Raw genomic sequence first — 23,204 nt, 5'->3', positions numbered from 1 at the left:
GAAGGAGCACGGACGCTCAAGTTTCCAGTACATGCCCGTGACCCTAGCCTGATTCTCCCTGAGTCCCAACCTGTGGCTGATCAGCCCACCTCCTCATCGCACATACCTCCTGCAGCATAAGAGTGTTAGAAGATTTTTTTCTCAAGTAGAGGATTTTAAAAAGCATAAATTATTGGCAAAGCCAATGATCACACTATAAAGCCCTGAAGGATTTTGTTCCAAACTACCCTCTGGCCTCACTTCCCACCACTTTTCCATGGCCTCCGCTCCATGTACTTAAGCACATCTAAGGGCAGCTGGCCTTCCCTATACACGCATTCCACATTCAACCACCACAGATCAAAAATATTGGGGAAAAAAATTAAAAATAACAATAAAAAAATACAAATTTAAAAATACAGTATAACAACTATTTACATAGCATTTATATTGTATTGGGTATTACAGGTTATCTAGAGACGATTAAAAGTATACAGGAGGATGTACAAGGGACCTGAGTACCTATGGATTATGGCAGCCACTCCCAACCTTTTTGGCACCAGGGACCGGTTTCATGGAAGACAATTTTTCCACGGTGGGGGAAGGACAGCAGCTATACAGGAGCAGTGTAAATACAGAGGCAGCTTCCACTGCCTGCTTGCCCACCTGCAGCCGCTCACCTCCTGCTGTGCGGCCAGTTCCACAGTGATGCATGACCCAGTTCCTAACAGGTCATGGCAGCAGACCTGGGGTTGGGGCCCACAGGATTACGGTATGGGGGGTAAGGTCCTAGAACCAATCCCTCTCAGATACTGAGAGACTACTACTGTACTCAGCATTCCATACGCTAACCTGGCCTTCCCATCCCCCAAGCTGGACTGCCACCCCTCTCCCCTCCAAATAACTCTTCCTTTTCCCTCAGGGCCCTGTTCAAAAGTCACTTCTGTGAGACTCCCCTCCCCTACTCAGCAGAGTTGGTCACTCCCTCCTCAGGGTCCACAGCTTTCTATTCCTCCCTCCATAAAGCTCTTATTAGGTACACTCTTACGTGTGCTTATACATCGTTTTCTCCTTGCAACATGAATTCAGAGGGCCTACATACTGGCCATCCAGACCAAAAGTAGCCCTGTGTCCCCTACGTAGACTGTGAAACTGGAGATTGCTTTTATATTTTTTCCAAAATAATAAAATTAATTTCAATTGATTATTTAACCAGTTTGAATTCATGCTTGGAGCTATTGGTCTATCACACAGCTCTAGAAATGTCTGCTCTTCCTAAGATTTCTACATGGCTCTTTTGTACAAATAGGACGTCAAATTCGGAATTCTGTTCCCCTCACCTTTACTTGTCTCCATGCCTGCAGGAAAAACAGAGAAGCTGCCTGCAATTCCATCAGAAGAAACACGATCACCTTCTTAATGAAAAACATGTAGGAGAGCAATGCTGGGAAGGGTACATCATAGGAAGAACTCCAAAAAGGAGGAAGGACGTTACAAAGCCTGCAAGCAGGCTTTAAGTATATCAAACAGAAGCTGGAAAAGTTATGGGCTAAAAGTAAAAGAAAAAGTCATCAAGAAGTCACTGGAGACCACCAACTGAAAGAGTCAAATGCTGCTTTGTTGTTTTTTTAATGGGTGGCTAGAAGGCATAAGTAGTAAGCCAAGCATGCAGGGTACCATACAATCTTCCCATTTTGCCTCATTCTGGTCAAATCATTGCTAGAAGCTGCCAGATATATATGCTAGACACCACCTAAGCCCTCAAACTTAGAAACCAAACCAAACTGAAGTATATACTGTGTTTCCTTGAATGTAGAAATCCATCAGTTCTAAGATGCACCATTATTTTATCAAGTACTAAGAAAGAAAAATGTGGCCAATTAAACTATGACATGGTTTCTTATTACTTAGAATTTTTATTTACTTTTTATTGAAAGAGCTTTTAGACTTATTCAGACACAGATTTTTATAATATATCACTCTTAGGCATTTATAAAAAGGAAAATAAAATTGAAATAAATTGGTTAAGCCAATGACAACCAGTTCACCTGGCTGAAAGCAACTGTAAAATGTCACTGATTTGGAAAGTATATCTCGGTTTGAGAAATGTTAAATCTGAAAAAAGTGTGCATCATAGAATCAATAAAATACTATATTATGTCTACCTCAGTGACAAAAATTTTAAAAGGCCAAGATAATAGTTCACAGGATAACTGCTACAAAGACATTTCATTGATTAAAAAATGTATTTGTACAGAGAAAAAAAGTTGAGATCATTAAACTCAAGAAAGACAAAAATAAAATAGGAATTTAATAATGTTCTTCAAGGACATCAAAGTCCTGTCCCATAAAGGACTGATTTCAAATATTTTTCTTCTTTACTTTTTAGCAGCAGGATCTCTTTTTAAAATAATATCCTATAAGAAACCTGAGCATGGAGCTGTTCTGGTTAGAGCAAGGACATCATTTCAGACATGCCTGTGAGACCACAGGGCTCAGGACCAACTACAATCTCGACACATAGAACGGATGTCACCTTCCACCCACTCCCTACAACAGCCATACTACAATGACAAGAGTTTAAATTGTGGCATTAATCAATCAAACAAAAGATTAATCAAGTATGGAAGGGCTTTGGTAACCTACAAGAAGGAATTTTATATGTTGCAATTTTAGACTTTGAGACGATTGCCAAAGGATAGAATGAGAACTTTCTACCAGTCATAGAAGGCGCTGTAGTGACCGTAGCAGGTTAGAAGCTCTCCGGCCAAAGCAAGAAGATGAATCACATCCACCCATTAAGGTCCATTCTAGCTCTAGAATGTCTACAACACCAGTCTCTTTCCAAATACATGCCAAAAGTGGCTGAGTTTGGATAGTTTTCATTCTTGTCCCATGTCCAACCATGTGCCAAACTCAGCAGTTTGTTACACCACTGTCCTCCAAAACAAATTAACAAGTAATGTGCACCTTACCAAAGGTGGGGAAACATACATGCCACTAGGCAAAACATAAAAATCCCCATTAGACAGCTCTTGATCTACAAATTTCTTTATCTCCCTTTTCTCTATCCCACCTTCTTATGCTGTCTCTAAAATCCCCTTTTACTATTCTAAGCAATTCAATCCAGGCTCTAACCTTGCATATTCCATTCAGCAAGGCAGCTGTCATCTTGTCACTTGAGTATGCTTTGGGAACACTACCCCACTGCCACTCCTGCACCCCATCCAATGCAAACAGCTCAGCAAACCCACTAAGCTCTCCTGAAAAGGAAAGGGTGATCTGTAGCTAAAAAAAATAAAGCTTTCACCATAAGGGCGTAATAGCACACACAAAAAAAATTTGTAGATTAAGATTTCAGGATGATTATGGAAAGTTTATTTTCCATTGTAGGGTTATCAAACTATCACAGCTGATGCTCCATTGATGACCAAGGTGGGTTAGGCTGATCTGGCTGGGGAAGTGTCCCCTCCTTTGTCCCTAATACTGTCATCGAGCTATGGAGGCAAAGTTCTTGGTAAAAGGGGATAACACACCGAGATATAACAGAATCTTTCTTTGGCCACAGGCACTCCCTTGCTATAAGCACAATTCAATTTTCAGCCTAACTCACAGATCTATATTTAGTATAATTAAGGATTCAACAGAGATGAAGAAAGTCAACTCTGCATCCCATTTTATTCTCTACAAATAAGAAACATAGATGAAAGATTTTCTTTAATAGTTGTTTTTCAAATAGATGTTTTTGTATTCTGTGAATAGAAAAATGGTGTATGGAAGCTGAGCTACTCTAAGTTCTGAAGAAGACAACCATATGACCACAGGCATAAAACTGCTGATCTGTTGGTACCCAGGAAGTACAAAGTCAGAAGGCTTCATATTAAACATCAGAAAAGTCACAGTAAAGTGTAACCATAATCATTATGCCCTCCCTCCACAAACCAACCTCAGATAAAGTATTCTACGTTAGAAAATGCATATTGCTTAATACCATAAAACTCAAATCTACAGGATTTGTAAGAAGAGGGTATGTCATGAAACAGTGTCCCTATAAAATTTCAGAGCTTGACATCCCTTTACAGATATGAAAGCTGTAGTCTGAAGAGATTAAGTGAGACAATAAACGACAGACAATACTTTGGAGCAGAATCAGGGTGAGCAAATCAACTATACAACTCAGCCAAAATCTTTAAAATTCCAAAATCTCACTTGAATTTCAAGTGCACATTTCCTTTCTTACCAGAATTACTTCAAAAATGAGTGGGATCAGTTTGCTTTCTTCCACGAGTCTGTTAGAAAAGATGAAAACATAACCACATGTTAGACAATACATATTTAAACTGTTGCCCTGATATGGAGCACTACAGCCCCCACATTTTATTGCTAAAATTCTTAAACACTAAACTAACAGCTATTAAACATAATATGAAGTTTCTTTGCAAGTGACTACTAGCCTTATTGATCCGTAGCAAGTAAAATCTCAAAAAGACTGATATTTTAATGTAAAAATTAAAATTCACAATTATCAAGACTATCAAAACAGTTAATGTCAGCAGAAATAATATAACCAACCCTCACTGCACAGTTAAATCATAAGCATGCCATGGAGTAATTTTTTATATATGTCTCATTAGCTGTCTTCTTAGCATTAAGAAATTAATGTACAATGAATTTTAATGATCTTTAATTTTTAAAAAATTGGACACCAATCACCTGGTAGACCCTAGGCACTTTTCCTTATCAAATCTAGTTGTAAATTGTCATCAATTGTAACAGAAGATTTTTTTCATGTAATTTAAGAGAAAACAGCCTTGATAAAACCCAAACCATTCAAAAGTCAGTTTTTATTAAGAACAATACTTAAATTTCTAAATTTTCCTTTACTCTAGGAATTGTCAAACATTTTTTCCATAATGGGCCAGGCAGTAAATATTTCAGGTTTTGCAGGTCACACTGTCTCAATAGCAACTCTCAATTCTGTCATTGTAAAGTGAAAGCAGCCATAAATAATACACAAATAAATTGGCATTGCTGTATTCCAATAAAACTTTATTTACAAAAACAGGCACTAGGCCATAGTTTGGGCAACAAGTTATAGTTTGCTAACTCTTGCTTCAATCGAGAAAAAAAAGTCATATTCCTTTTTACCATTTTATTAGAATTAACTTTGTATGACAAACCACAGAGCTTAAGATAAGCATCATGTTGCATACGTTGTAGGTGTGTGCAATTTGCCTATTTTACAGAAAACACCAGGTGGATGGAAAGGGAATTTTATCATCTGGATTCCCAAAAGGATGATCAATCCTATGAAACTAACCAAAAAAGACTGCAGTGTTTGCAAGTATTTGTTAAGAGAAAGTGAGATACTATATTTTTCCCAAAGACTGAAGCACTTAGAAAGGCCTACCTTGGTGCCTAGCAAAAATAAATGTAATTACTGCTCATTGCAGCATTATCCACAAAAGGCAAGATATGGAAACAACCTAAATGCTCATCAATGGATGAATGAATAGAGAAAATGTGGTGTCCATACACAATGGAATACTAGTCAGCCTTAAAAAAACAGGAAATTCTGCTATTTGTGACAACATGGAGGAACCTGGAGAACATTATGCCAAGTGAAATAAGCCAGGCACAGACAGACAAATACCACACGATCTCACTTATATGTGGAATCTCAAAACATGGAACTCAATAGAAGCAGAGAGTAAAATAGTGAGTGGGGAGGGTGGTGGACAGGGAAAGGGGAGATGTAAGTCAAAGGGTACAAAGTTCATTTAGACAGGAGGAGTAAGTTAGTCAATACTAATGCATTTTATTAAATACTATGGTATGTAACTAAAAAAATAATAATGCATTTTATATTTCCATATTGCTAAAAGAATAGATTTTAAATGTTCTCACAACAAAAAAAGTGAGGTGATAGATGTTAATTAGCCTCATTCCATAATGTATACATGTATCATAATATCATACTCTACTCCATAAATGTATGCGATTATTTAAAAATAAAACAATTTAAAATAATGTTAACAAATTTTAAAAATAAATGTGATTATTTCTGTAGTTTCAATATATTAGGGGGGAAAAGATTTTGATTACAAACATTAAGTTCATTTAAATGCTCTCAGTTTCCTAGGCAACTGAAGGCTGCTCCTATGTGAGGATGAAGCTCCTCACACTATGCCTAGCTAGGACAGGAGATGCACACACCATGCACAACTTCAGGCCAAGGAAATTTACAGTCTTCTTCCTCAGCTTCCTAGATGTTAACTCTCTCTTTCCCTAAATTCGTCGTCTTAAATTTGTATTATATACACTATTATTAGGCTCAGGCTAAAATAGCCAAACATGTATCTCAGAGTTGCCCTAGCAACCAAGGCCAAGAAAGTCACAAGAACATAAATACCCTACTTCTGCAATGGTACCTGGAAGTTAGTCTACTCCATCATTCAGACCAAGAACATCCACTCACACCAGCCCTTTGATGATAGTATTTTAAAATATATTCTATTAAGATATAACCACATAAAACTACCATAATTCATTCTTCAAAATCCCAGCTATTTCTTCTCCAGGCCTCTGCATGATGGGCAGGCTGGCGTGGATTACTTCTTACAATTCCTCTGACTCTAAAGTCTAACACTCCATCTTCGCATTCTTCTGAACACAATCAACCGTAACAATTTTTGTTCTTGACTAACATAATTTACAGCCACATACAGTATTCCCTGATAAATAAAAAGGGAACTCAAGCTAAATAAAATGAATATTTTTAGTTGTTTTCTATGACTTATGAACTAACCTTTCATGTGATTCCAATAGAGGAACTCTAAAGCAAGTAAGGAACAAGGGTAGCTGCAATCATTTAAAATTATCTGTAAAAGCAGTATCTATTAAAAGCAGTATTTTTCTAAAATGTGGGAAGTGACCAATATGCGGACAATGAGACGTGTTTACTGAGTATTGACCAGCATGTTTTTAATTAAAAACAATAAAACAAAGAATATCCAAGGGTGTCACACGTAGCTTTGTTCTGTGATGTATTCAGTCATGGCATAAAATGCTTTGCTTTTATTTTTTTAACTGTGAGTTGCCGATAAAATATCTGATATCCACAGATTTAAGGAGATTGCTTTAGCGACAATATTCATTTTGTCTTTCACTGCATTCTTACAATGTGGTTTTGAAAAAATCACTGTCCTTATGTTAAGCATCTCTTCTCATACAGGATAGATCCAATTGGTGGCTCAGGTCCCCAGTGATCAAACCCTCAATGGACTCTTTGAGTCATGAGCTCTACTCAGAGCACCCTTCATTTAATGCAGTACTTCGGCCACAGAGGATGAGGCTTACCTCTAAAAGAAAAGTTGATGCTGCTGATTCTCAGGGAATTCTTCAGGCAGCAAGTCTGAAATCATCATAGCAGCCCTTGGAAAATAATGATGCAAAAACCTATCTTATTTTGGGGGTTCTGTTGTGGCTGGCCACCATGATTTAAATCACTGGTATCATTTTACTACAGAGGCCTGTTATATCCTGAATCCTAAAACAATGAAATGTCTATGGTTTATGAAAAGCCTGAAGGACGGGAAGTGATTTATCTACATTTTTTTAAACCAAAACCAAACAGAGATCTTTTTGAAATGATCTCTGATCTTCAAAGGATTGTGAACTTATTAACTATGTTACAGTATACTTTTCTTCCTTTATGTTAGCCGTCTAAGCACAATGTGTATAAGTAATCCCAGATGAGTAAATTGAAATATAGCTCCCAAATGTAGTTCCTGGGACTACTTTACCTAGGTCTTTGTTCGTTTCTCCCTTAATTTAATGACAGATTCTGTGTAGTTAAAGAGTCTTCTCTACAAAGTTTTGTCTCAGAAGATTCACTAGGATTTTTTATATTACTAACAAAGGAGGTACTGTGTCAACTATAAAATTTGAATAAACTTATGAAAATCTTTAGAACACATTATTTGGCCTTCTAACACCCTCCTGTCCCCAAAGTAAACACTACCCTCAATGTTGCAAATTTTTTTAAATTTATTTATTGATGTTTGATAGTTTAAGCATCAATAAATAGTATTTAAAATGTCATATGTTTAAATACAATCTAAATTATTGAGCTTTATCTATGTAAGCTAAAAGCACAAATTGACCTATGAGAGGATTTTATCACAAATGTGCAATGATTACTAAATAATTAAAATGCATACTTCAAATAATGGGTCAATACTTTTGGTGTAAGAAAGAATACTTGCTTTTGAGGTAAAGTCATTAGCAGTGGCCTACGGAATCGTGATGGCCTTGTTTTTCTCTATTTTCTGGCACAGTTGCATTTCATGTACATTGCAAACAAAGGGTAAAGATTGTTAAATGAAGAAATGATGAGGTTCGTAAACTTGGAAAGGAGAGCTTCATTTCTCACAAGGGCTGCAGCCCGCAGGGCGGCCTTTCTGACAGGCTGGGAAGCAACAGCCTCGGGCAGAAGCCGAGAGCCTGTACTTCAAGGAAATGTCCAGAAACAGGAATTTATGCTGAGCAAGGTGGCTGAATGTACATATTTAACAAACTGTAGGAAGAGTCATGAATGTATCTTTGAAAGGAGAAACATGAGCATGGACAACTGAGCTTCATGCCCCTTCATAGGACACATGTACAAAAAACGGCAGTGTTTACACAGAGTTTTCAGCCCTCTGACATCAAAAGGTGAAGCAGAGGACACGAAACCCTCATTGCACATCCTCTATAGACTGGTCGGAACCACTTCACAGTCAGCGGCTCTTACCAGGAAGGAATGTTGGCCTGAACCACCAAAAGGGAGGTGAGACTGGTTTCTGTTTAGCCCTTAGGGAAGAAAGCCCAGTGGCAGGGAGAGGGTTTAACAAGGCTGTCTCACCTCCCATCACATCATGGCTGGGAACTCAGTTTTAAGGTTTCTCTGGGGTCCCCTTGTCCAAGAGGGGGTCCATTCAGTTGGTTGGGAGTCTTAGGACTTTATTTTAGTTTACCATATGAAGTAAATCTGGCAATTTTAGATATAAATTCCTAGTTGCAATTTAGGAAAAGTAGGAATAGGGAGATTAACCCCACTTCTATTCAGAGAGCTACAGAAGTTGGTTGGGCTAAATTTCACGCCATTATTAACATTTTTAAACTTTCCTTTAAAATTTAAGAGTTCTGCCCCAAGGCCATGTAGGGATGAATCAAGAACAGTGTTAAAAGAACTAAAGTCCCTCTGGCCCTGCCCCACCATACTCCCATATTCACAGAGCAGGGAAGCTAAGAAGAGGTAGAGGAAGAGAAGGCAAAGGATCTCTGCCTGTTCTTCACTCAGTTTTGCAAACAAAGAAAGGAGTGCCCAAGAGTGACAAGGCGGGTACAAGGAGACCACTGGGTGGTTCTCCGGAGCTGCCCTGCCTTGGGTTTGCTTGCTTGCTTGGGGTTTTTACCTAACCACGCGGGGAGGGATGAGACACATGAAGCAAGGGCGTTACATCTGGATCCACTGTCCTGTGAGCCAGCACCATCCAGCAGGGACACCGTCCTCCCCAAAGCACTTCATCCACCGTCTCTATCCTTCAGGCATCCATCTGGCCATACTCATCTTACCTAGCACAGAGGCTTTTTTTTTTTCTGGAAACTATCTCAGCACTCAATTTATGATTAACACTGCTGAGGCCTTGCCATAGGCTAATATAATACTAGAAACTCAAAAGTCCACGCCCTCAAGTCGGTTGACAGATAAACAAATATAACAATGGAATTAACTTCTATCACAGATACACTCGTATGCACAGGACGTAAGGGAACAGATGTGAGGAAAACCTTGCTAGCCCAGACCGGTGAGAGACAGTGTTTATGTGCCTTGAAAGACATTAGGAATTGGCAGTTCAAGTGTGTGCAGGGGGCAGGTGTGCACACACGGCGGGTGGGGGGTAAGGAGAAGCGCCAGCAGAGCATTTTAAATACTAAAAGGTCAACGTGAAAGACGAACAGATTGATGCAGCCTTGAATTCCATGTTAAGACACTGGGTTTTGCCCTAAAGGTTACGAGAGGCCCCTGAGGGTTTTAAGCAGAATGACACAATTAGATTTGCTGTTCAAACTCTAATCTGACTGTGACAGGAAAAATGAACTAGGAGAAGGAGAGCAACTGCTCCTCAAAGTGTGGTCTGCAGCCCAGAGCCAGCCTGCAAACTGTTCACAGGTCTATGACAAGATTATTACAGAAATTTGAAAGATTGTGTTTGTGTCTATTGGCTCTACTGATTAAAAAAAAAAAAATTGAAGTTTGGGACAGTTTTAAAACACAACCCCACCAAAATATAATGAAAAACAGGATATCAGCCACAGTACCTCCCCATAAGCTATATTTACAGTGCCTGAGAAACCCGACCGAGGCCACGAAGGGAGTGAGTTTCACATCCCAGTAACAAGACATAGGGTCATCAGGTTTACTCAGACATGACGCGGTGAGGAAGGCACAGCATCACTTCTGTGGTAGTCCTGCCAAAATGCATAACCTCAATCTGATCATGAAAAACATCAAACTCAAACTGAAGGGCATCTTATAAAATAACTACCCCATACACTTCAAAAGTGTTATGGTCATGAAAGACAAGGACGGACTGAGGAACTGCCCCAGACTGAAAAGACATGAAGACTAACTGCAATGTAGGATCCCAGACTAGATCCTGGACCAGAAAAAGGACACTAGTTGGAAAACTGGCAAAACTGGAATATGATCTGCAGTTTAGTTAACAGTATTACTATATCGATGCTAATTTCCTGATTTTGGTAACTATATAATGGCTCTGTGAGATGTTAACATTAGTGAAAACTAGCTGAAGGGCACATGGAAATTCTTTGTACTACTTTCACAACTTCTCTGTAAGACTAAAATTATTTCAAAATTTAAAGTTGTTACTTTTTTTAATGACTCCTGAATTCTTTGACTCTTCTCCCTTGGAGATGAAGGGTCTGTGTCTTCTCTGTGTAAGTCTGGGCAGGTTTGTAGCTGGTTCGACCAACAGAGTAGCATAGAAAGGACACTGTTAGTTTTGCTTATATTCAGTGTCTTTTTCTGAATTTCATTTTATAGTATTTTATAAAAATATTTACTCCAGCTACCTTTTGCTGCATAACTAAATACTCCACACCTAGTGGCATGAAGCAATAACCATTTTGATGCTCATAGATCCTAGGGGTCATGAATTTGGACAGGGCAAGCTGGGGATGACTTGTCTTTGCTCCATGATGTTTGAGGCCTCAGCTAGGAAGACCCAAAGGCTGGGGTGGGAGGTGGACAAGAACAGCGGGGGGCTATAATCATCTGAGGGCTTCCTCACTCACACATCTGCCACCTGGGCTGTGATGATTCCAGGAGGACTCAGTTAACTCTGTTGTCTGGAGCACTTGCTGCTGCCCCCTCCACGTGGCTCGGCCTCTCCCAGCGTGACAGCTGGGTGCCGAGAGAGCATCCAAGGAGCCAGTGTCTGGAGAGCAGGTGTTCCTAGAGAACCAGGTGGAAGCTGCATGGTCTCTTCTGACCTAGCCTTGGAAGTTACGCAGCACCACTTTCCTTGTGTTCTAGGTGGGCATAAGCAGGTCAGATTCAAGTGGATGCAAACTAGCCTTTGCCTCCTGGTGGGGAGTGTACAGTCAGGCTACAGAACAGCATGTGGGATGGGAGATATTTTTGCGGACATCTTTGTAAAACACAATCTGCCACAATACTGGTCTGCAACAAATAGAAATTTTAAAAACCGCTTCTTCACCACAGACTGAGTAGCACTAATTTACAGAACTAGAGAGATTAGTTAATAGGTTACTACAGGCCAGGCATGGTGCTTCACACCTATAATCCTAGCACTTTGGGAGGCCAAGGCGGGAGGATTGCTTGAGGCCAGGAGTTCGAGACCAGCCTGGGCAACATAGTAAAAACCCCTTCTCTAAAAATAATAAGTAAAATTAGCCAGGTGTGGTGGTTGTGCACCTGTAGTCCCAGCTACTCAGGAGGCTGAGGCAGGAGGATTGCTTGAGCCCAGGAATTGGAGGCTGCAGTGAGCTATGATCATGCCACTGTACTCCAGCCTGAGTGACAGAGTGAGACCCTGCCTCTACTTTAAAAAAAAAAAAAAAAAAGGTTACTACAGTGATCCAAGGGAGACACGACTAGGGGCCTTGTATTAGTTTTGCGTTGTTGCACAACAAATGACCACAAACTTACCAGTTTAAAACAACCTCCATTTATTAGTTCAATGTTCTACAGGTCAGAAGTCTAGCTTAGCATGGCTGGGTTATCATTTCAGAGGATCACAAGGCTGGAATTAATGTGTCGGCTGAGCTAAGTTCTAGTCTAGAGGCTGGGGGTAGAGGGGACCTACCTCGTTCCAACCTCATTCGTATTGGTGGCAGAATTCAGTTTCCTACCGTTGTAGGACTTAGATCCCTATGTCCTTGCTGGCCGTCAGCTAAGAATCTCTCTGAGCACCCACAGCCACTCATATTCCTTGCCCCGTGAGCCCCCCATGCCAGGACCAACAAGGAAGCATCTCTTCCACGTCAAATCCTTCTCAAGCTTCAAATCTCTTTGACTTTCCTGTCTCTGACTTCCAGACCAGATTTAAAGGGCTCATATGATCAGTAAGGCCCATCCAGATAATCTCCATATTTTAAGGTTCACTAATTTGGAACCTTCGTTACACCTGCAATATCCCTTCACAACAGCACTAAATTAGTGTTTACCTGACTGGAAGAAGGTGTGTATACAACAGCGGCTGGGAATCCTGAAGGCCCTCTTAGAGTTCTGCCCACCACATGCCAGACCTTGTCCCTCTCCCCAGTTCCATCTTACCCACGCCTCCTTTTTAAAAAATAATTTACATTTGATTCTCCAAACAAGCTGCTTCTGGCCAACTTGTGTACAAACCTAAACAGAAGCTGGACTTTGTTTAGCTTTCCAACAATGCTGGTTAAGAGTTTTAGATTTCATATTTATGCAGTAACTGAGCACTAGACTACAAACAAAGCTTTCTCATTTACATAATGTACCAGTCTAGTGGACCAAGGACAGTCATTTTAAATTAAAAATCTCTAACAGCAAGCTGAATTTCAAATTTTTGGTTCACTGATTCGGCTTCAAAAAGAAATGGTTTCATAATGTTTAGTTACGGTATGACATTATGTCTACCCTGAAAGCAATAACATTTGTAATATTTCTCCTTGAAACGTTTGCCCTTGCCTGCAATGCTCGCTAATCCGCTCGCAGAGAACTGCAGAAGGCTTGTCAATAAAGGTACACATATGAGGAGTTATTTTTCATAAAAAAGGGAGCAAGGTTGAGATTTCAGCAGCTTCAGCACAGATAAATTTTAGACCTGGTCATTTGACGAAGATCCGCAGTCCTTCTTAGGGCCAGGCACTACAGTTCTTCCCCGAGGAAGTTTACACCCCAGGCGGCAAAACAACATACATCATATGGAAATAACTTAATGTGAATTATAAGGCTGACTGCCTCATTTGCTGAGAAAGTCTCAGAATTAAGTTAGAATACGAAGCCATACTAGACTGTACCTCCTATTTACAGAAATTTCCCATTGCTTAACATAGCAAGACAAAGATATGAATTTTAGTAAAAGAAACTTTAGTTAGATTAAAAGCAAGTGTTTTCCAATAGAAAGGAATTTTTAAATGTAAATAGAAGAATTTCATGTTGCACTAACAACTATGCAAAATGCTTTTACAACTGTTACCTCAACAGATGCCCAATACAGCCCTGTGATAATCCACGTCTGTTGAATGAAATAAGACCACAAAATGTATCTATCACAGAAAGCACAAAAGGAGAAATGAGAGAGCTGTAGTCAAGAGGATCTCCAAACAGCGTGTGGAACTTTTTTACAAGGCATCTCTGACTCCCAACTCCAGATGCTGTGATGTGCCTAAAAGCTTTATTTTGTCCAAGACTTTACATGAATTGTCCCTACAAAGTCAATGATGCTCTTGCTAACCAGACCAAATTTGGCCCCTCATCCCCACATACTGTCCAGCGCTTTCTGTTCTGCCTGGGTCCTGCCTCCCTCTCTCTGCCTTTCTGAACCCTGCGGCTCTGCAGCTGGCCTCCATCCTCTAATGATTCTTTGAATCCCTGGCACTCTTCACAAGACATGATCCCGCATTCATCCCACAGCTCCACGTGTTGAAACAACAGGTAAGGGGCATGCTCATCCTTGCTCCAGAGTGGGAAGAGAAGTGAACAGAAAGAAACTGTCAGTGACATAAAGGATTGACCAGGGGCACCGAGCAGAGGCAACTAGACTGTACATCTGGCCAGCATTTCCTTTCTCCTACAGATATGAATCCAACAACAAAAAACAGAAACTGCATGTATTTTTAAAATTCTTTCAATTTAAGGAACCTGCTTACTTTCTAAAGTTTCCTTTTTTCCTGATACATAATGAAATGCAAGAGATTTTTCTTTTAGAATCTACTTGAAATCAGACTAAGATTTCTCTCTTTTCTCTCCCATTCACTCAAAAACATTTACTTAGTGTCTTTCATGTGCCGTGCACTGAGCTAACTGACAGCTACAGCAAGCATTGTAGCAGGGACAGCAGAGGTAGCCTTTTCTATCTGAGGGAAACGTAAAGGCTTCAGAGCGCAGCCGATAATGACGACAGCAGTAAACCCGGACTGCGCAGTTGCTACTAGAACACACAGCTCCGAGTGCTACACATGTGCTAACTCACTGAATTCCAACCAAAAAATTAAAAAAAGAAAGAAAAGAAAAAGCTTAAGAGGTAGACATCATCTTTTTTTCTTCAGATGAGAAATTAAAGCACAAAGAAGTACATCGGTTAAGTGGCAAGTCGAGGGGCTGAAATACAACCGAGGAAGCTTAGATCGGAGCCGGCATTCCACGGCGTAGGTGCGGCTCGAGCTTCAGCAGAGGGGCCGGCGTTGGCAGTGGGCAGTGGAGGGAAGGGAGGACAGACAGGGATGAAGCGTGTCCTGGGCAAAGGGACAGCAGGACAGAAGGCAAAACCAGGTGGCTCACGAGGGCAGTGAAAAGCAAATGAGAAAGCAAGTTTATTACGTAAATAGAAGAGGTAAAAAGAAGATAGCAAAGGATCAGGCTGGAGGAATAAGCCAGGGCAGCTCACAAAAGATCTTATTCATCATGCTGAGGAGTTTGAACATTTTCCTCCAGGTTGGGGTTGGCAAACTACAGTCTGCAGGCCAAACCCTGAGGGCTGCCTGTATTTGTACGGCCCACAGCTAAGAACAGTTGTTAGGTTTTTAAACGGTTCAAGAAAATCAATGTAGGAATATTTGGTGATATATGAGAGTTGTATAAAATTCAACTTTCAGTTTCCTAAGTAAAATGTTATTGGAACACAGCCACATTCATTCACTTACATATTGTCTATGTTTGCTTTTATACTACACTGGCAGAGGAGCTGTAACAAAGACCATATGGCCTGCAAAGCTTAAAATATTTACTATCTGGCCTTTTACAGAAAAGGTTTGCTGAGCCCTGCTCTAGGTGACTGGGGAGGATTAGGCAAAGTGATGTCATTACCAGCTTCGTATTTTTACAAAGATTATTCAGGACACAGGAGGACAATGGATTGAAAACAAAAAGAACTGGGAACAAGCAGATCTGTTAATAGACTATGACCACTCTCAAGAAGTAACAGGAACAGGATCAAAGCAGGAACCCATAGGAAAAGGCAATGAAGACAGATACTAACAAGGTTGTTATCAGCAGGACTTGATAATCTACTGGATTCAGGAGAGGAGAGAAGAGATCAAGAATGACTCCAGGTACCTGATTTGTCCTACCAGGAGGCTACCACCAGGACCACCACCCAGAGCGACGCACATCGCAGCAAGCAATCCCAAGTCCTGGAGCTCCCTGTGCAGAGATGCACTGTGCTCACTGCTTCACCTCTCACTTAATCCTAACTGTGAGGTGGGAATAATTAACCGTATTCTACAGAGGAGAAAAGCAGCATTGAGCCTTAGCCAAGTATTCTGAAAGCCCCCAGCTAAACTCATGTTCCAGTACCAAAGCAGCAGCAACCCTGCCCTAACAGGAAGTGAAGGGGATCTGGACGGGGTGTTCACAGTGTGCCTTTCACGGGATATTTCTTTTAGCTGGTGGACTGATACTAGTTGCCTGACCCACAACCACGGAGTCCCTCACACAGGGAACAGATGCCCTTGTGGCTCTTGCCTGACCTTGGCTCTGGCTCTAGGAGCTGATGTTACGCTCTCCATCATCCCAGGGAAAACCTGTTCTGGGGCAGCCCTTAGTTCTTCAGATGGGAGGTGCAAATTCAATACACCACCACAACAGGAAACAAGTTAAAAGATTTTTACTTACAGAGCCTGGACCAAAAGGGCATAATGAGTCAGGAGAACAGTCCTCCGTCCCTGGGTCACGAGAGGCGCGAATGAAGAGTCAGAGACAGAGAAAGAAGTGTGTGGCAACTAGCAGTTGATAGCACATGGGTCACTTTAAGTTTGTGGGCAAATGCTTGAATGGCCCCTTTAAAGGAAGCAGCAGAAAAAGTGGGGAGCCCAGCTCTTAGTTCTTATCTCTGGCCACTGGCTTGAGCCATTTGGGTGTGATACAGAACCGGAAACTGTCCAGGATGACTCAGCCCCACTTCTGGTACGAGAAAGTTACTTGTGTTCAAGATGGGTGCCAAGGCAACATAAAATTATAAGAACTCACTACACCAAGGTAACACAGCTCATGTTTCAGAGTTTATAACCCTGACTGCTCTGATGTATAGAGGATAAAAGCATGTTTGGACAAGAAGATGAAGTTTGGAAAGAAGAGTTAAAAGAGAACTGAGGGCACAAACCCAATATTTAAAGAGTTGGCACGAAAAAAATAAACCCTATGGTCTCAATGTTCACATGATATAAAAAGAAAGAACGTCAATGAAGGTGGAACGGAAAAGAGTCAAAAAAGAACAAGTTAAAACCCTGTTCCTCCTCTTTGATGCTCAGATTTTAGATTTAGTCCCAATTCCTGTAATTTACACTTTCATTATGGATACTGAGTAATTGCAGTATTCCCAAGCCGGTTTCAAGAGATATTTCTAAGATCAATCCATGATACTAAGGTACTAAGAGACAAAAATACAGTGATGATCAATTTGAAAGCATTGAACTAAGGCTATCTTGTTGACCATGAAAACCATTAAAAAGGGTTAGGATTGTCATTAATGCTAATGTTTCATAAGAACCACCAGCTTGTGTGCATGAGTATGTGTGTGCTTAACAAATTTACAGTTTTGTCCCAATTATATTAAATTTTAAAAAAATTATAACTATATACAACTGTTTATATATAATATTTATATAAAATGTATAAATACACAAGCATAAATATTTTATTAACGTTACATTTGGAAAACTAGGAAAGTATTACAAAGAAAATATAATTCCATCACTGAGAAAGTCATTGATAAATTTAGATATATTGTCTTTTTTCTACTCATATGGACATAGGATCAACCTCACCTTTAACATACTAGCTGCCATTCAGTGAGCAAGTCCCGTGCTGCACTGTGCTGTGTGCCTGGACATCTGTGCCTCACTTAGTAACAACGAGGCTACGTCCATTTTACAGAGGTAGACACTGAAGTACATGCTGGTGGAGCCATTTGCTTATAGTCACCTACAAAGCCAGCAATGGCTATGGGGTGAGAACTAAAATCTGCCTAATTTAAGAGCCTGTTAGATATATCAGGATAGGGGATAGGAGAAAAAGTTCAAATTTTATTGTTTTTTTAAACATTAAAAACATTTCCCATGTCCTTAAAGCCATCTAAAATATAAGTTCTTTTAGCTACATAGTTTTCTACTCTACAATTTATTTAACTTGTCCTCTTTGGATGGACCCTTCTTTTCCACTTTTTACCCCTATACACTGGAAAGAAAATAAAAGTAGTGGGGTACAGGGACCACTTCAGATGGATTCCAATCCTCACTCAATTTTCCTACCTCTGTGTTCCCGGGAAACTTACATAAACTCTTGAGCGTTACCTCCTCATACGTAATACTACCACCTACTTCACTTTGCAGTGCTGAGGAGGAAATAAGGTTGTACCTGTGAAGCTTCCAGCATTGTCTGGAACATAAAATGCTTTCTTTGAAGACAGATCCTAGCTGTCTTTGCTATTATTATTGTTGTTGTTTAAAATGTTTTAATGGGCACTATTTTACATAAACATTTGTGCACATCTTTCACTATTTCCTTAGGATATATTTCTAAAACAGGAATCAAACATATTCAAGGTTTAATATACACTGAGAGTTTGCTCATCACAAAGGATATACTAATCTATAACTTCATTTTACTTGACAAATTAAAATTGTATATATTTATCATGTACATGTTTTGAAATACACATACATCACAGAATGGCTAAATCAAGCTAATTAATATATGCATTTCCTGATATATCTTTTTTTGTGGTGAGAACATTTAAAATCTACTGTCTTAGCAATTTTCAAGAATACAATACATTGTTATTAACTACAGTCACCATGTTGTACATTATATCTCTTAAACTTAATCCTCCCATCTAATTGAAATTTTTTATTCTTTGACTAACATCTCCCCAACAGCCCCATCCCCTACCCCTCTCCCCCGGTAACCACCATGCTCCTTTCTGAGTTCAAAATTTTTACATTCCACATATAAGTGAGATCATGCAGCATTTGCCTTCCTGTGCCTGGCTTATTTTACTTAACATAATGTCCTCCAGGTTCATTATGTTGTCACAGATGATAGGATTTCCCTCTGTATTAAGGCTGAATAGTATTCTATTGTGCTTATCTACCATATTTTCTTTATGTATTCATCCATTGAGGGGCACTCAGGTTAACTCTATCTTGGCTACTGTGAATAACACTGCAATAAACATGGAGGTACAATCTCTTTTCAAGACAATGATTTCCATTCCTCTGGATATATGCCCAGCAGTAGGATTGCTGGATCATGCAGTAGTTGTATTTTTAATTTTTTGAGGAAACTCCCTATTGTTTTCTGTAATGGCTGTGCTAAGTTACATTCCCACCAACAATGTACAAGGGTCTCCTTTTCTCCACATCTTCTCAAACACTTGTTATCTTTCATCTTTTTGATAGCAGCCATTCTAACTGGTGTGAGGTGTTATATCATTGTGGTTTTAACTTACATTTCCCTGATGATTAGTGATGTTGAACATTTGTTCATATATCTGTCAACCGTTTGTATATTTTCTTTTGAGAAATGTTTGCTCAGATCTTTTGTCGATTTTTTTAATCAGGTTGTTTTCTTACTATTGAGTTAAGTTCCTTATATATTTTGGCCATTATTAACCCCTTATCAGATGTATAGTTTGCAAATATTTTCTCCCATTCTGTAGGTTGTCTCTTTACTCTTTTGATTGTTTCCTTAGCTGTTCAGAAGCTTTTTAGGTTGATGTAGTCTCATTTATCTATTTTTGCTTTTGTTGCCTGTGCTTTAGGGTTCAAGGATATACTACTTTAAAAGGGAAGCAGCAGTGTATGAAAGTACACATTACTACACTCTCGAGAGCTATTAAGAAAAAAACAACTCTACCAGTTTTTTTAAATACCTTATTATCTTAAAGGAATTTTCTTTGATTATTAATGAGGGTGACTCTTTTTCATGTTTATTGTTAAAAATAGCCGTTTCATGTCCTTTGTCCATTTTCCCTTTGGGCCCACCCCACATTAGAATCTCAAGATACCTAATGAAATCGGTCTCTAAAAGATGACTTTTTGTTTACTTTATAAACATCTGGGTTAAAGCAGAATTTATGACTCCAAGCAGACAGAAGAAATGCATACACACACACACACACACACACACACAAATGGTGCATTCTAAGGGTATAAAAGTGTCTCAGAGGCATTCACCTCATTGAAGAACCATGATTAGTCAACTTGACTGCCTGGGTTTTTTTTCCTATGTAATATGCTATGGCAAAGAATGCTAAGTGATAACACATGTTTGAGATGGTAATAAAAATGTGCCAAGCAAGTCACAGAACATTATTTGAAACTCAGACTACTGTTTAGTCTGGCAGTTCTTATGCTCTTTAATTATATGGCTGAGGCTACATCTGTACAGCAAACACTGTAATATATTCTAACCAATAACTGTCATCACCTAAAATCAGAAGACTCTTGATATGGAAGAAGATTTGGTGTTGAGACATGACAAACGAATTCAGAGTCTGCGTTTTGTGCCTCATGTTACATTCCATTCAGCTGGGCTTCACATCGCTCTATCTAGTTGACTGACAATGGCAAGTATATGCAACATATTCACAACAATGCATGATTTTGCAAGAATAGATAAGTACAACAAAAAAGAATTTGCAGCACAAGTACTCTGTTAATTCTAAAATGGTAAGTTACACTGGTAAATCACCAAAAGAAAATGCAAACCATGATGTTAAAACTTGGCAAATAATGTGAAGGGATTGATTCTTTCAGACCTCAGAAAGTGCAACGATCATATCAAGAGATTTTGTTTAGCTATTATGTCTACAGTTAGGATGCCATGAGCTGATGGTTTTGCTGGTCGTAAAAACCAAATAAGTAGCAGTTACTGAATTGACTATCTTGATACATAGAGAGACCCAATAACCATATAAATACAGAATATAAAGGCACCATTAAAACGCTTCATGGTAAGACAATGTTTAGTTTTGTCACTGTCTTCAGTACTGTACATTTTAACACCATCAGAAGCAAAATAAATTTGTTTTGTGAGAACAATAACCAAAAGGCAAAAATCAAAGAAGCCAATAAGAAAAGTTAAAAACTCCCACCAAGCAAAGATAAATGAGTATATCTGTCAAAATAAATATTTCCTACATTAATATTCTGGTCCAAGGCAACTGCCACCTTTATACATTTCGAATAAACCAGTCAAATGAAGATGTTAATCTGATGTTAAACAAACAAGTACTTTAAAGAATATCCCTTCTAAATCCTGAAGATTTATCTATAGTTGCTGGATGAAGAAGTAGAAAATTGTTTATTATGGTAAAGGATAAGGTAGATTGCTTTGATCCTAGAGCTTTGTGTGTATGAGAAACCAAGAGTACCACTGAAGGGTATCAATGTTGGGATGGCCAATGGCCTACGAAAGCTTGTGAAGGTTTCAGTTTTACCAGTGCCACCATGATCACCATCTTCTCATGGACATTGACATCCTCATCCTAGCATTGTGCAAAAGGGAGGTCCCATTTCTAGTGGCACACAGGTCACTTAGAGCTCTTACCTCCTCGCTAGACCAGCTAGAAAAGTGCACTGTGGACTCTCTGCACAAGCCCTGTAGAAAGGTTACTTTATATAACTGAATCATTTCTTAACAACTGGTAAACTGAGGAAGCTGCCACTCAACTAAGCCCAATGTGTAACTGCTCAGGAGGCGTGGGGTTTAGCTCTGGAGTTTACATCACACTCTGAGAGCCCAGACTAGACCTCCTGCAGTAAAATAATTACGGTATGTGAGCACTACTATTTTCACGATGTTCTCATATCATCTGCGCAATGGCCACAGAGTCTGTGGAGCAGTTTCTGGTTTTGTCTGCTGGCCCAGGACCCTAGGGCTCTTCCTAGAGAAGAGCTTAGGACATGACCAGGGACCTGTGGGCTGCACCCAATGCCCACTCCTCCAGGACCCTGTCAAGCTTCACTAGGAAAGACATGGAGAATCACAGCCCCGAACTGTGTCTCAAAATGCATGTCCGAGCAAATAATGAGAAGGTGATAAAATACGGCCAAGGGCACAGTGTACCTGAGACTTCACCAACATTCTAGCAAGGAACCTGGATGACACCAGTTTTAAGCAAGAGTTCAAGGAGCAAATGGAAGAATGACCCAACAATAATTACAACCCTTAACTCATAAAAACTACTGCTGTTAAATCCTGGAAGACTCAGGCTAGAACCCACCGTTAGGAAAGGTTCATAGTAGACTGAAAGACTCAAACAGGTGAGTCCCTCTGTCCAATCTGAAAGAGGTAAAATTAAGTAGTAAATTCTGAACATGCTTAAATAATTTATTAGGGGAAATGTAACATGTTTTTCCATAAGGAGAATAATTACATCTTAATAATTTTTTTAAAAGGCTAGTGTAAAAAGAGGAGCTCATAAAAATGACCACAACAATACCTATCATTTTTTACTAATTATCTTAAAGTAGGAAACAAAGGAAATATCATACCAAATGACTACAGCTCCAAATACAAATACATAAACAGCCACAAGCCCTTAGGACAGTGTCAGACATTGTTTTTACAAATATTCTAAAAATAGCAATATGTAATATAGTCTCCAATTACACAAATAAGAATTCAGTATCTTATCCTCCCAATTCACTGACCTCATCACTTCCAAACTCTTTTTTCAGCCTACCCTCAATCACTCAATTTCCTAGACAGTTTTATGACTACTAATGGCACCACTTCAAAAATCTCACTGTTAAGCATCTCAAAGCCAGAACACCACTCCCTAACTTTCCAGCTCAATTACCCCTCCACCTGTGTACTGGATTTGAATACTTCTACCTCAGGGAATATAGTGTTGGGGGGAGGGGATGATAGCCCCTAGGGAGGGAGGACATCAGTCTAACTTATCATCCTACATGATCAGTTTTAACCTTTCCAGGAGATTAAGGGTCAGAAAACTTTCAGTCTCTTTCACAGCTACTCACCTCTGCCACTGTAGTGCAAACACAGTCACAGACAATACACGAAAGAATGGGAACGGCTGTGTTCCAACAACGTTTCACCTACTAAAGTAGGTGGTGGGCTGGATTTGGCCAGGAAAACTGCAATTTATCAACCCCTTTAGTAGATTGTTCCTGTTACATAGAAATATCACTAAAATATTGGTCACCTTAAAAACAGAAAACCTCCCTGACCCTGTATCTCCTTCCAGCTCCCCATTTTTCAGCTCTCCGTCATAGCAGAACTCCTTTAGGGTAATTGGTGTTCCCTGTCTGCACTTTATCACTCTCTCCACAACCCACTCCACCAGGCTCCTGCCACAGGTGCCATTGAAAATCGCCCTTAAGGAAGTTACATCTCCTGTTGCCAATTATCATGGTTAATTCTCCATCCTCATCACACTGACCCTTCTAGCAGCATTTGACACTGTTATTCTCCC

General features: G+C 39.6%; 1 protein-coding gene across 5 annotated transcripts in view; it reads right to left on the bottom strand.

Annotated features, from left to right (window-relative positions):
- Positions 1 to 23,204, bottom strand: part of ULK4 (unc-51 like kinase 4) — a 497,440-nt gene that overhangs the window by 258,184 nt on the left and 216,052 nt on the right. For all 5 annotated transcript variants that reach the window (XM_045530714.1, XM_045530715.1, XM_045530713.1 and 2 more), the window contains one exon: positions 4,220 to 4,268. In XM_045530714.1, the coding sequence (XP_045386670.1) occupies positions 4,220 to 4,268 (49 nt within the window). The remainder of the gene's footprint in view (positions 1 to 4,219; positions 4,269 to 23,204) is intronic.

This window comes from Lemur catta, chromosome 18 (genome assembly GCF_020740605.2).
Source record: "Lemur catta isolate mLemCat1 chromosome 18, mLemCat1.pri, whole genome shotgun sequence".
Lineage (NCBI taxonomy): Eukaryota > Metazoa > Chordata > Mammalia > Primates > Lemuridae > Lemur > Lemur catta.
The sequence above is the reverse complement of the archived record's forward strand: the minus strand, read 5'-3'. Positions and strand labels throughout refer to the sequence as shown.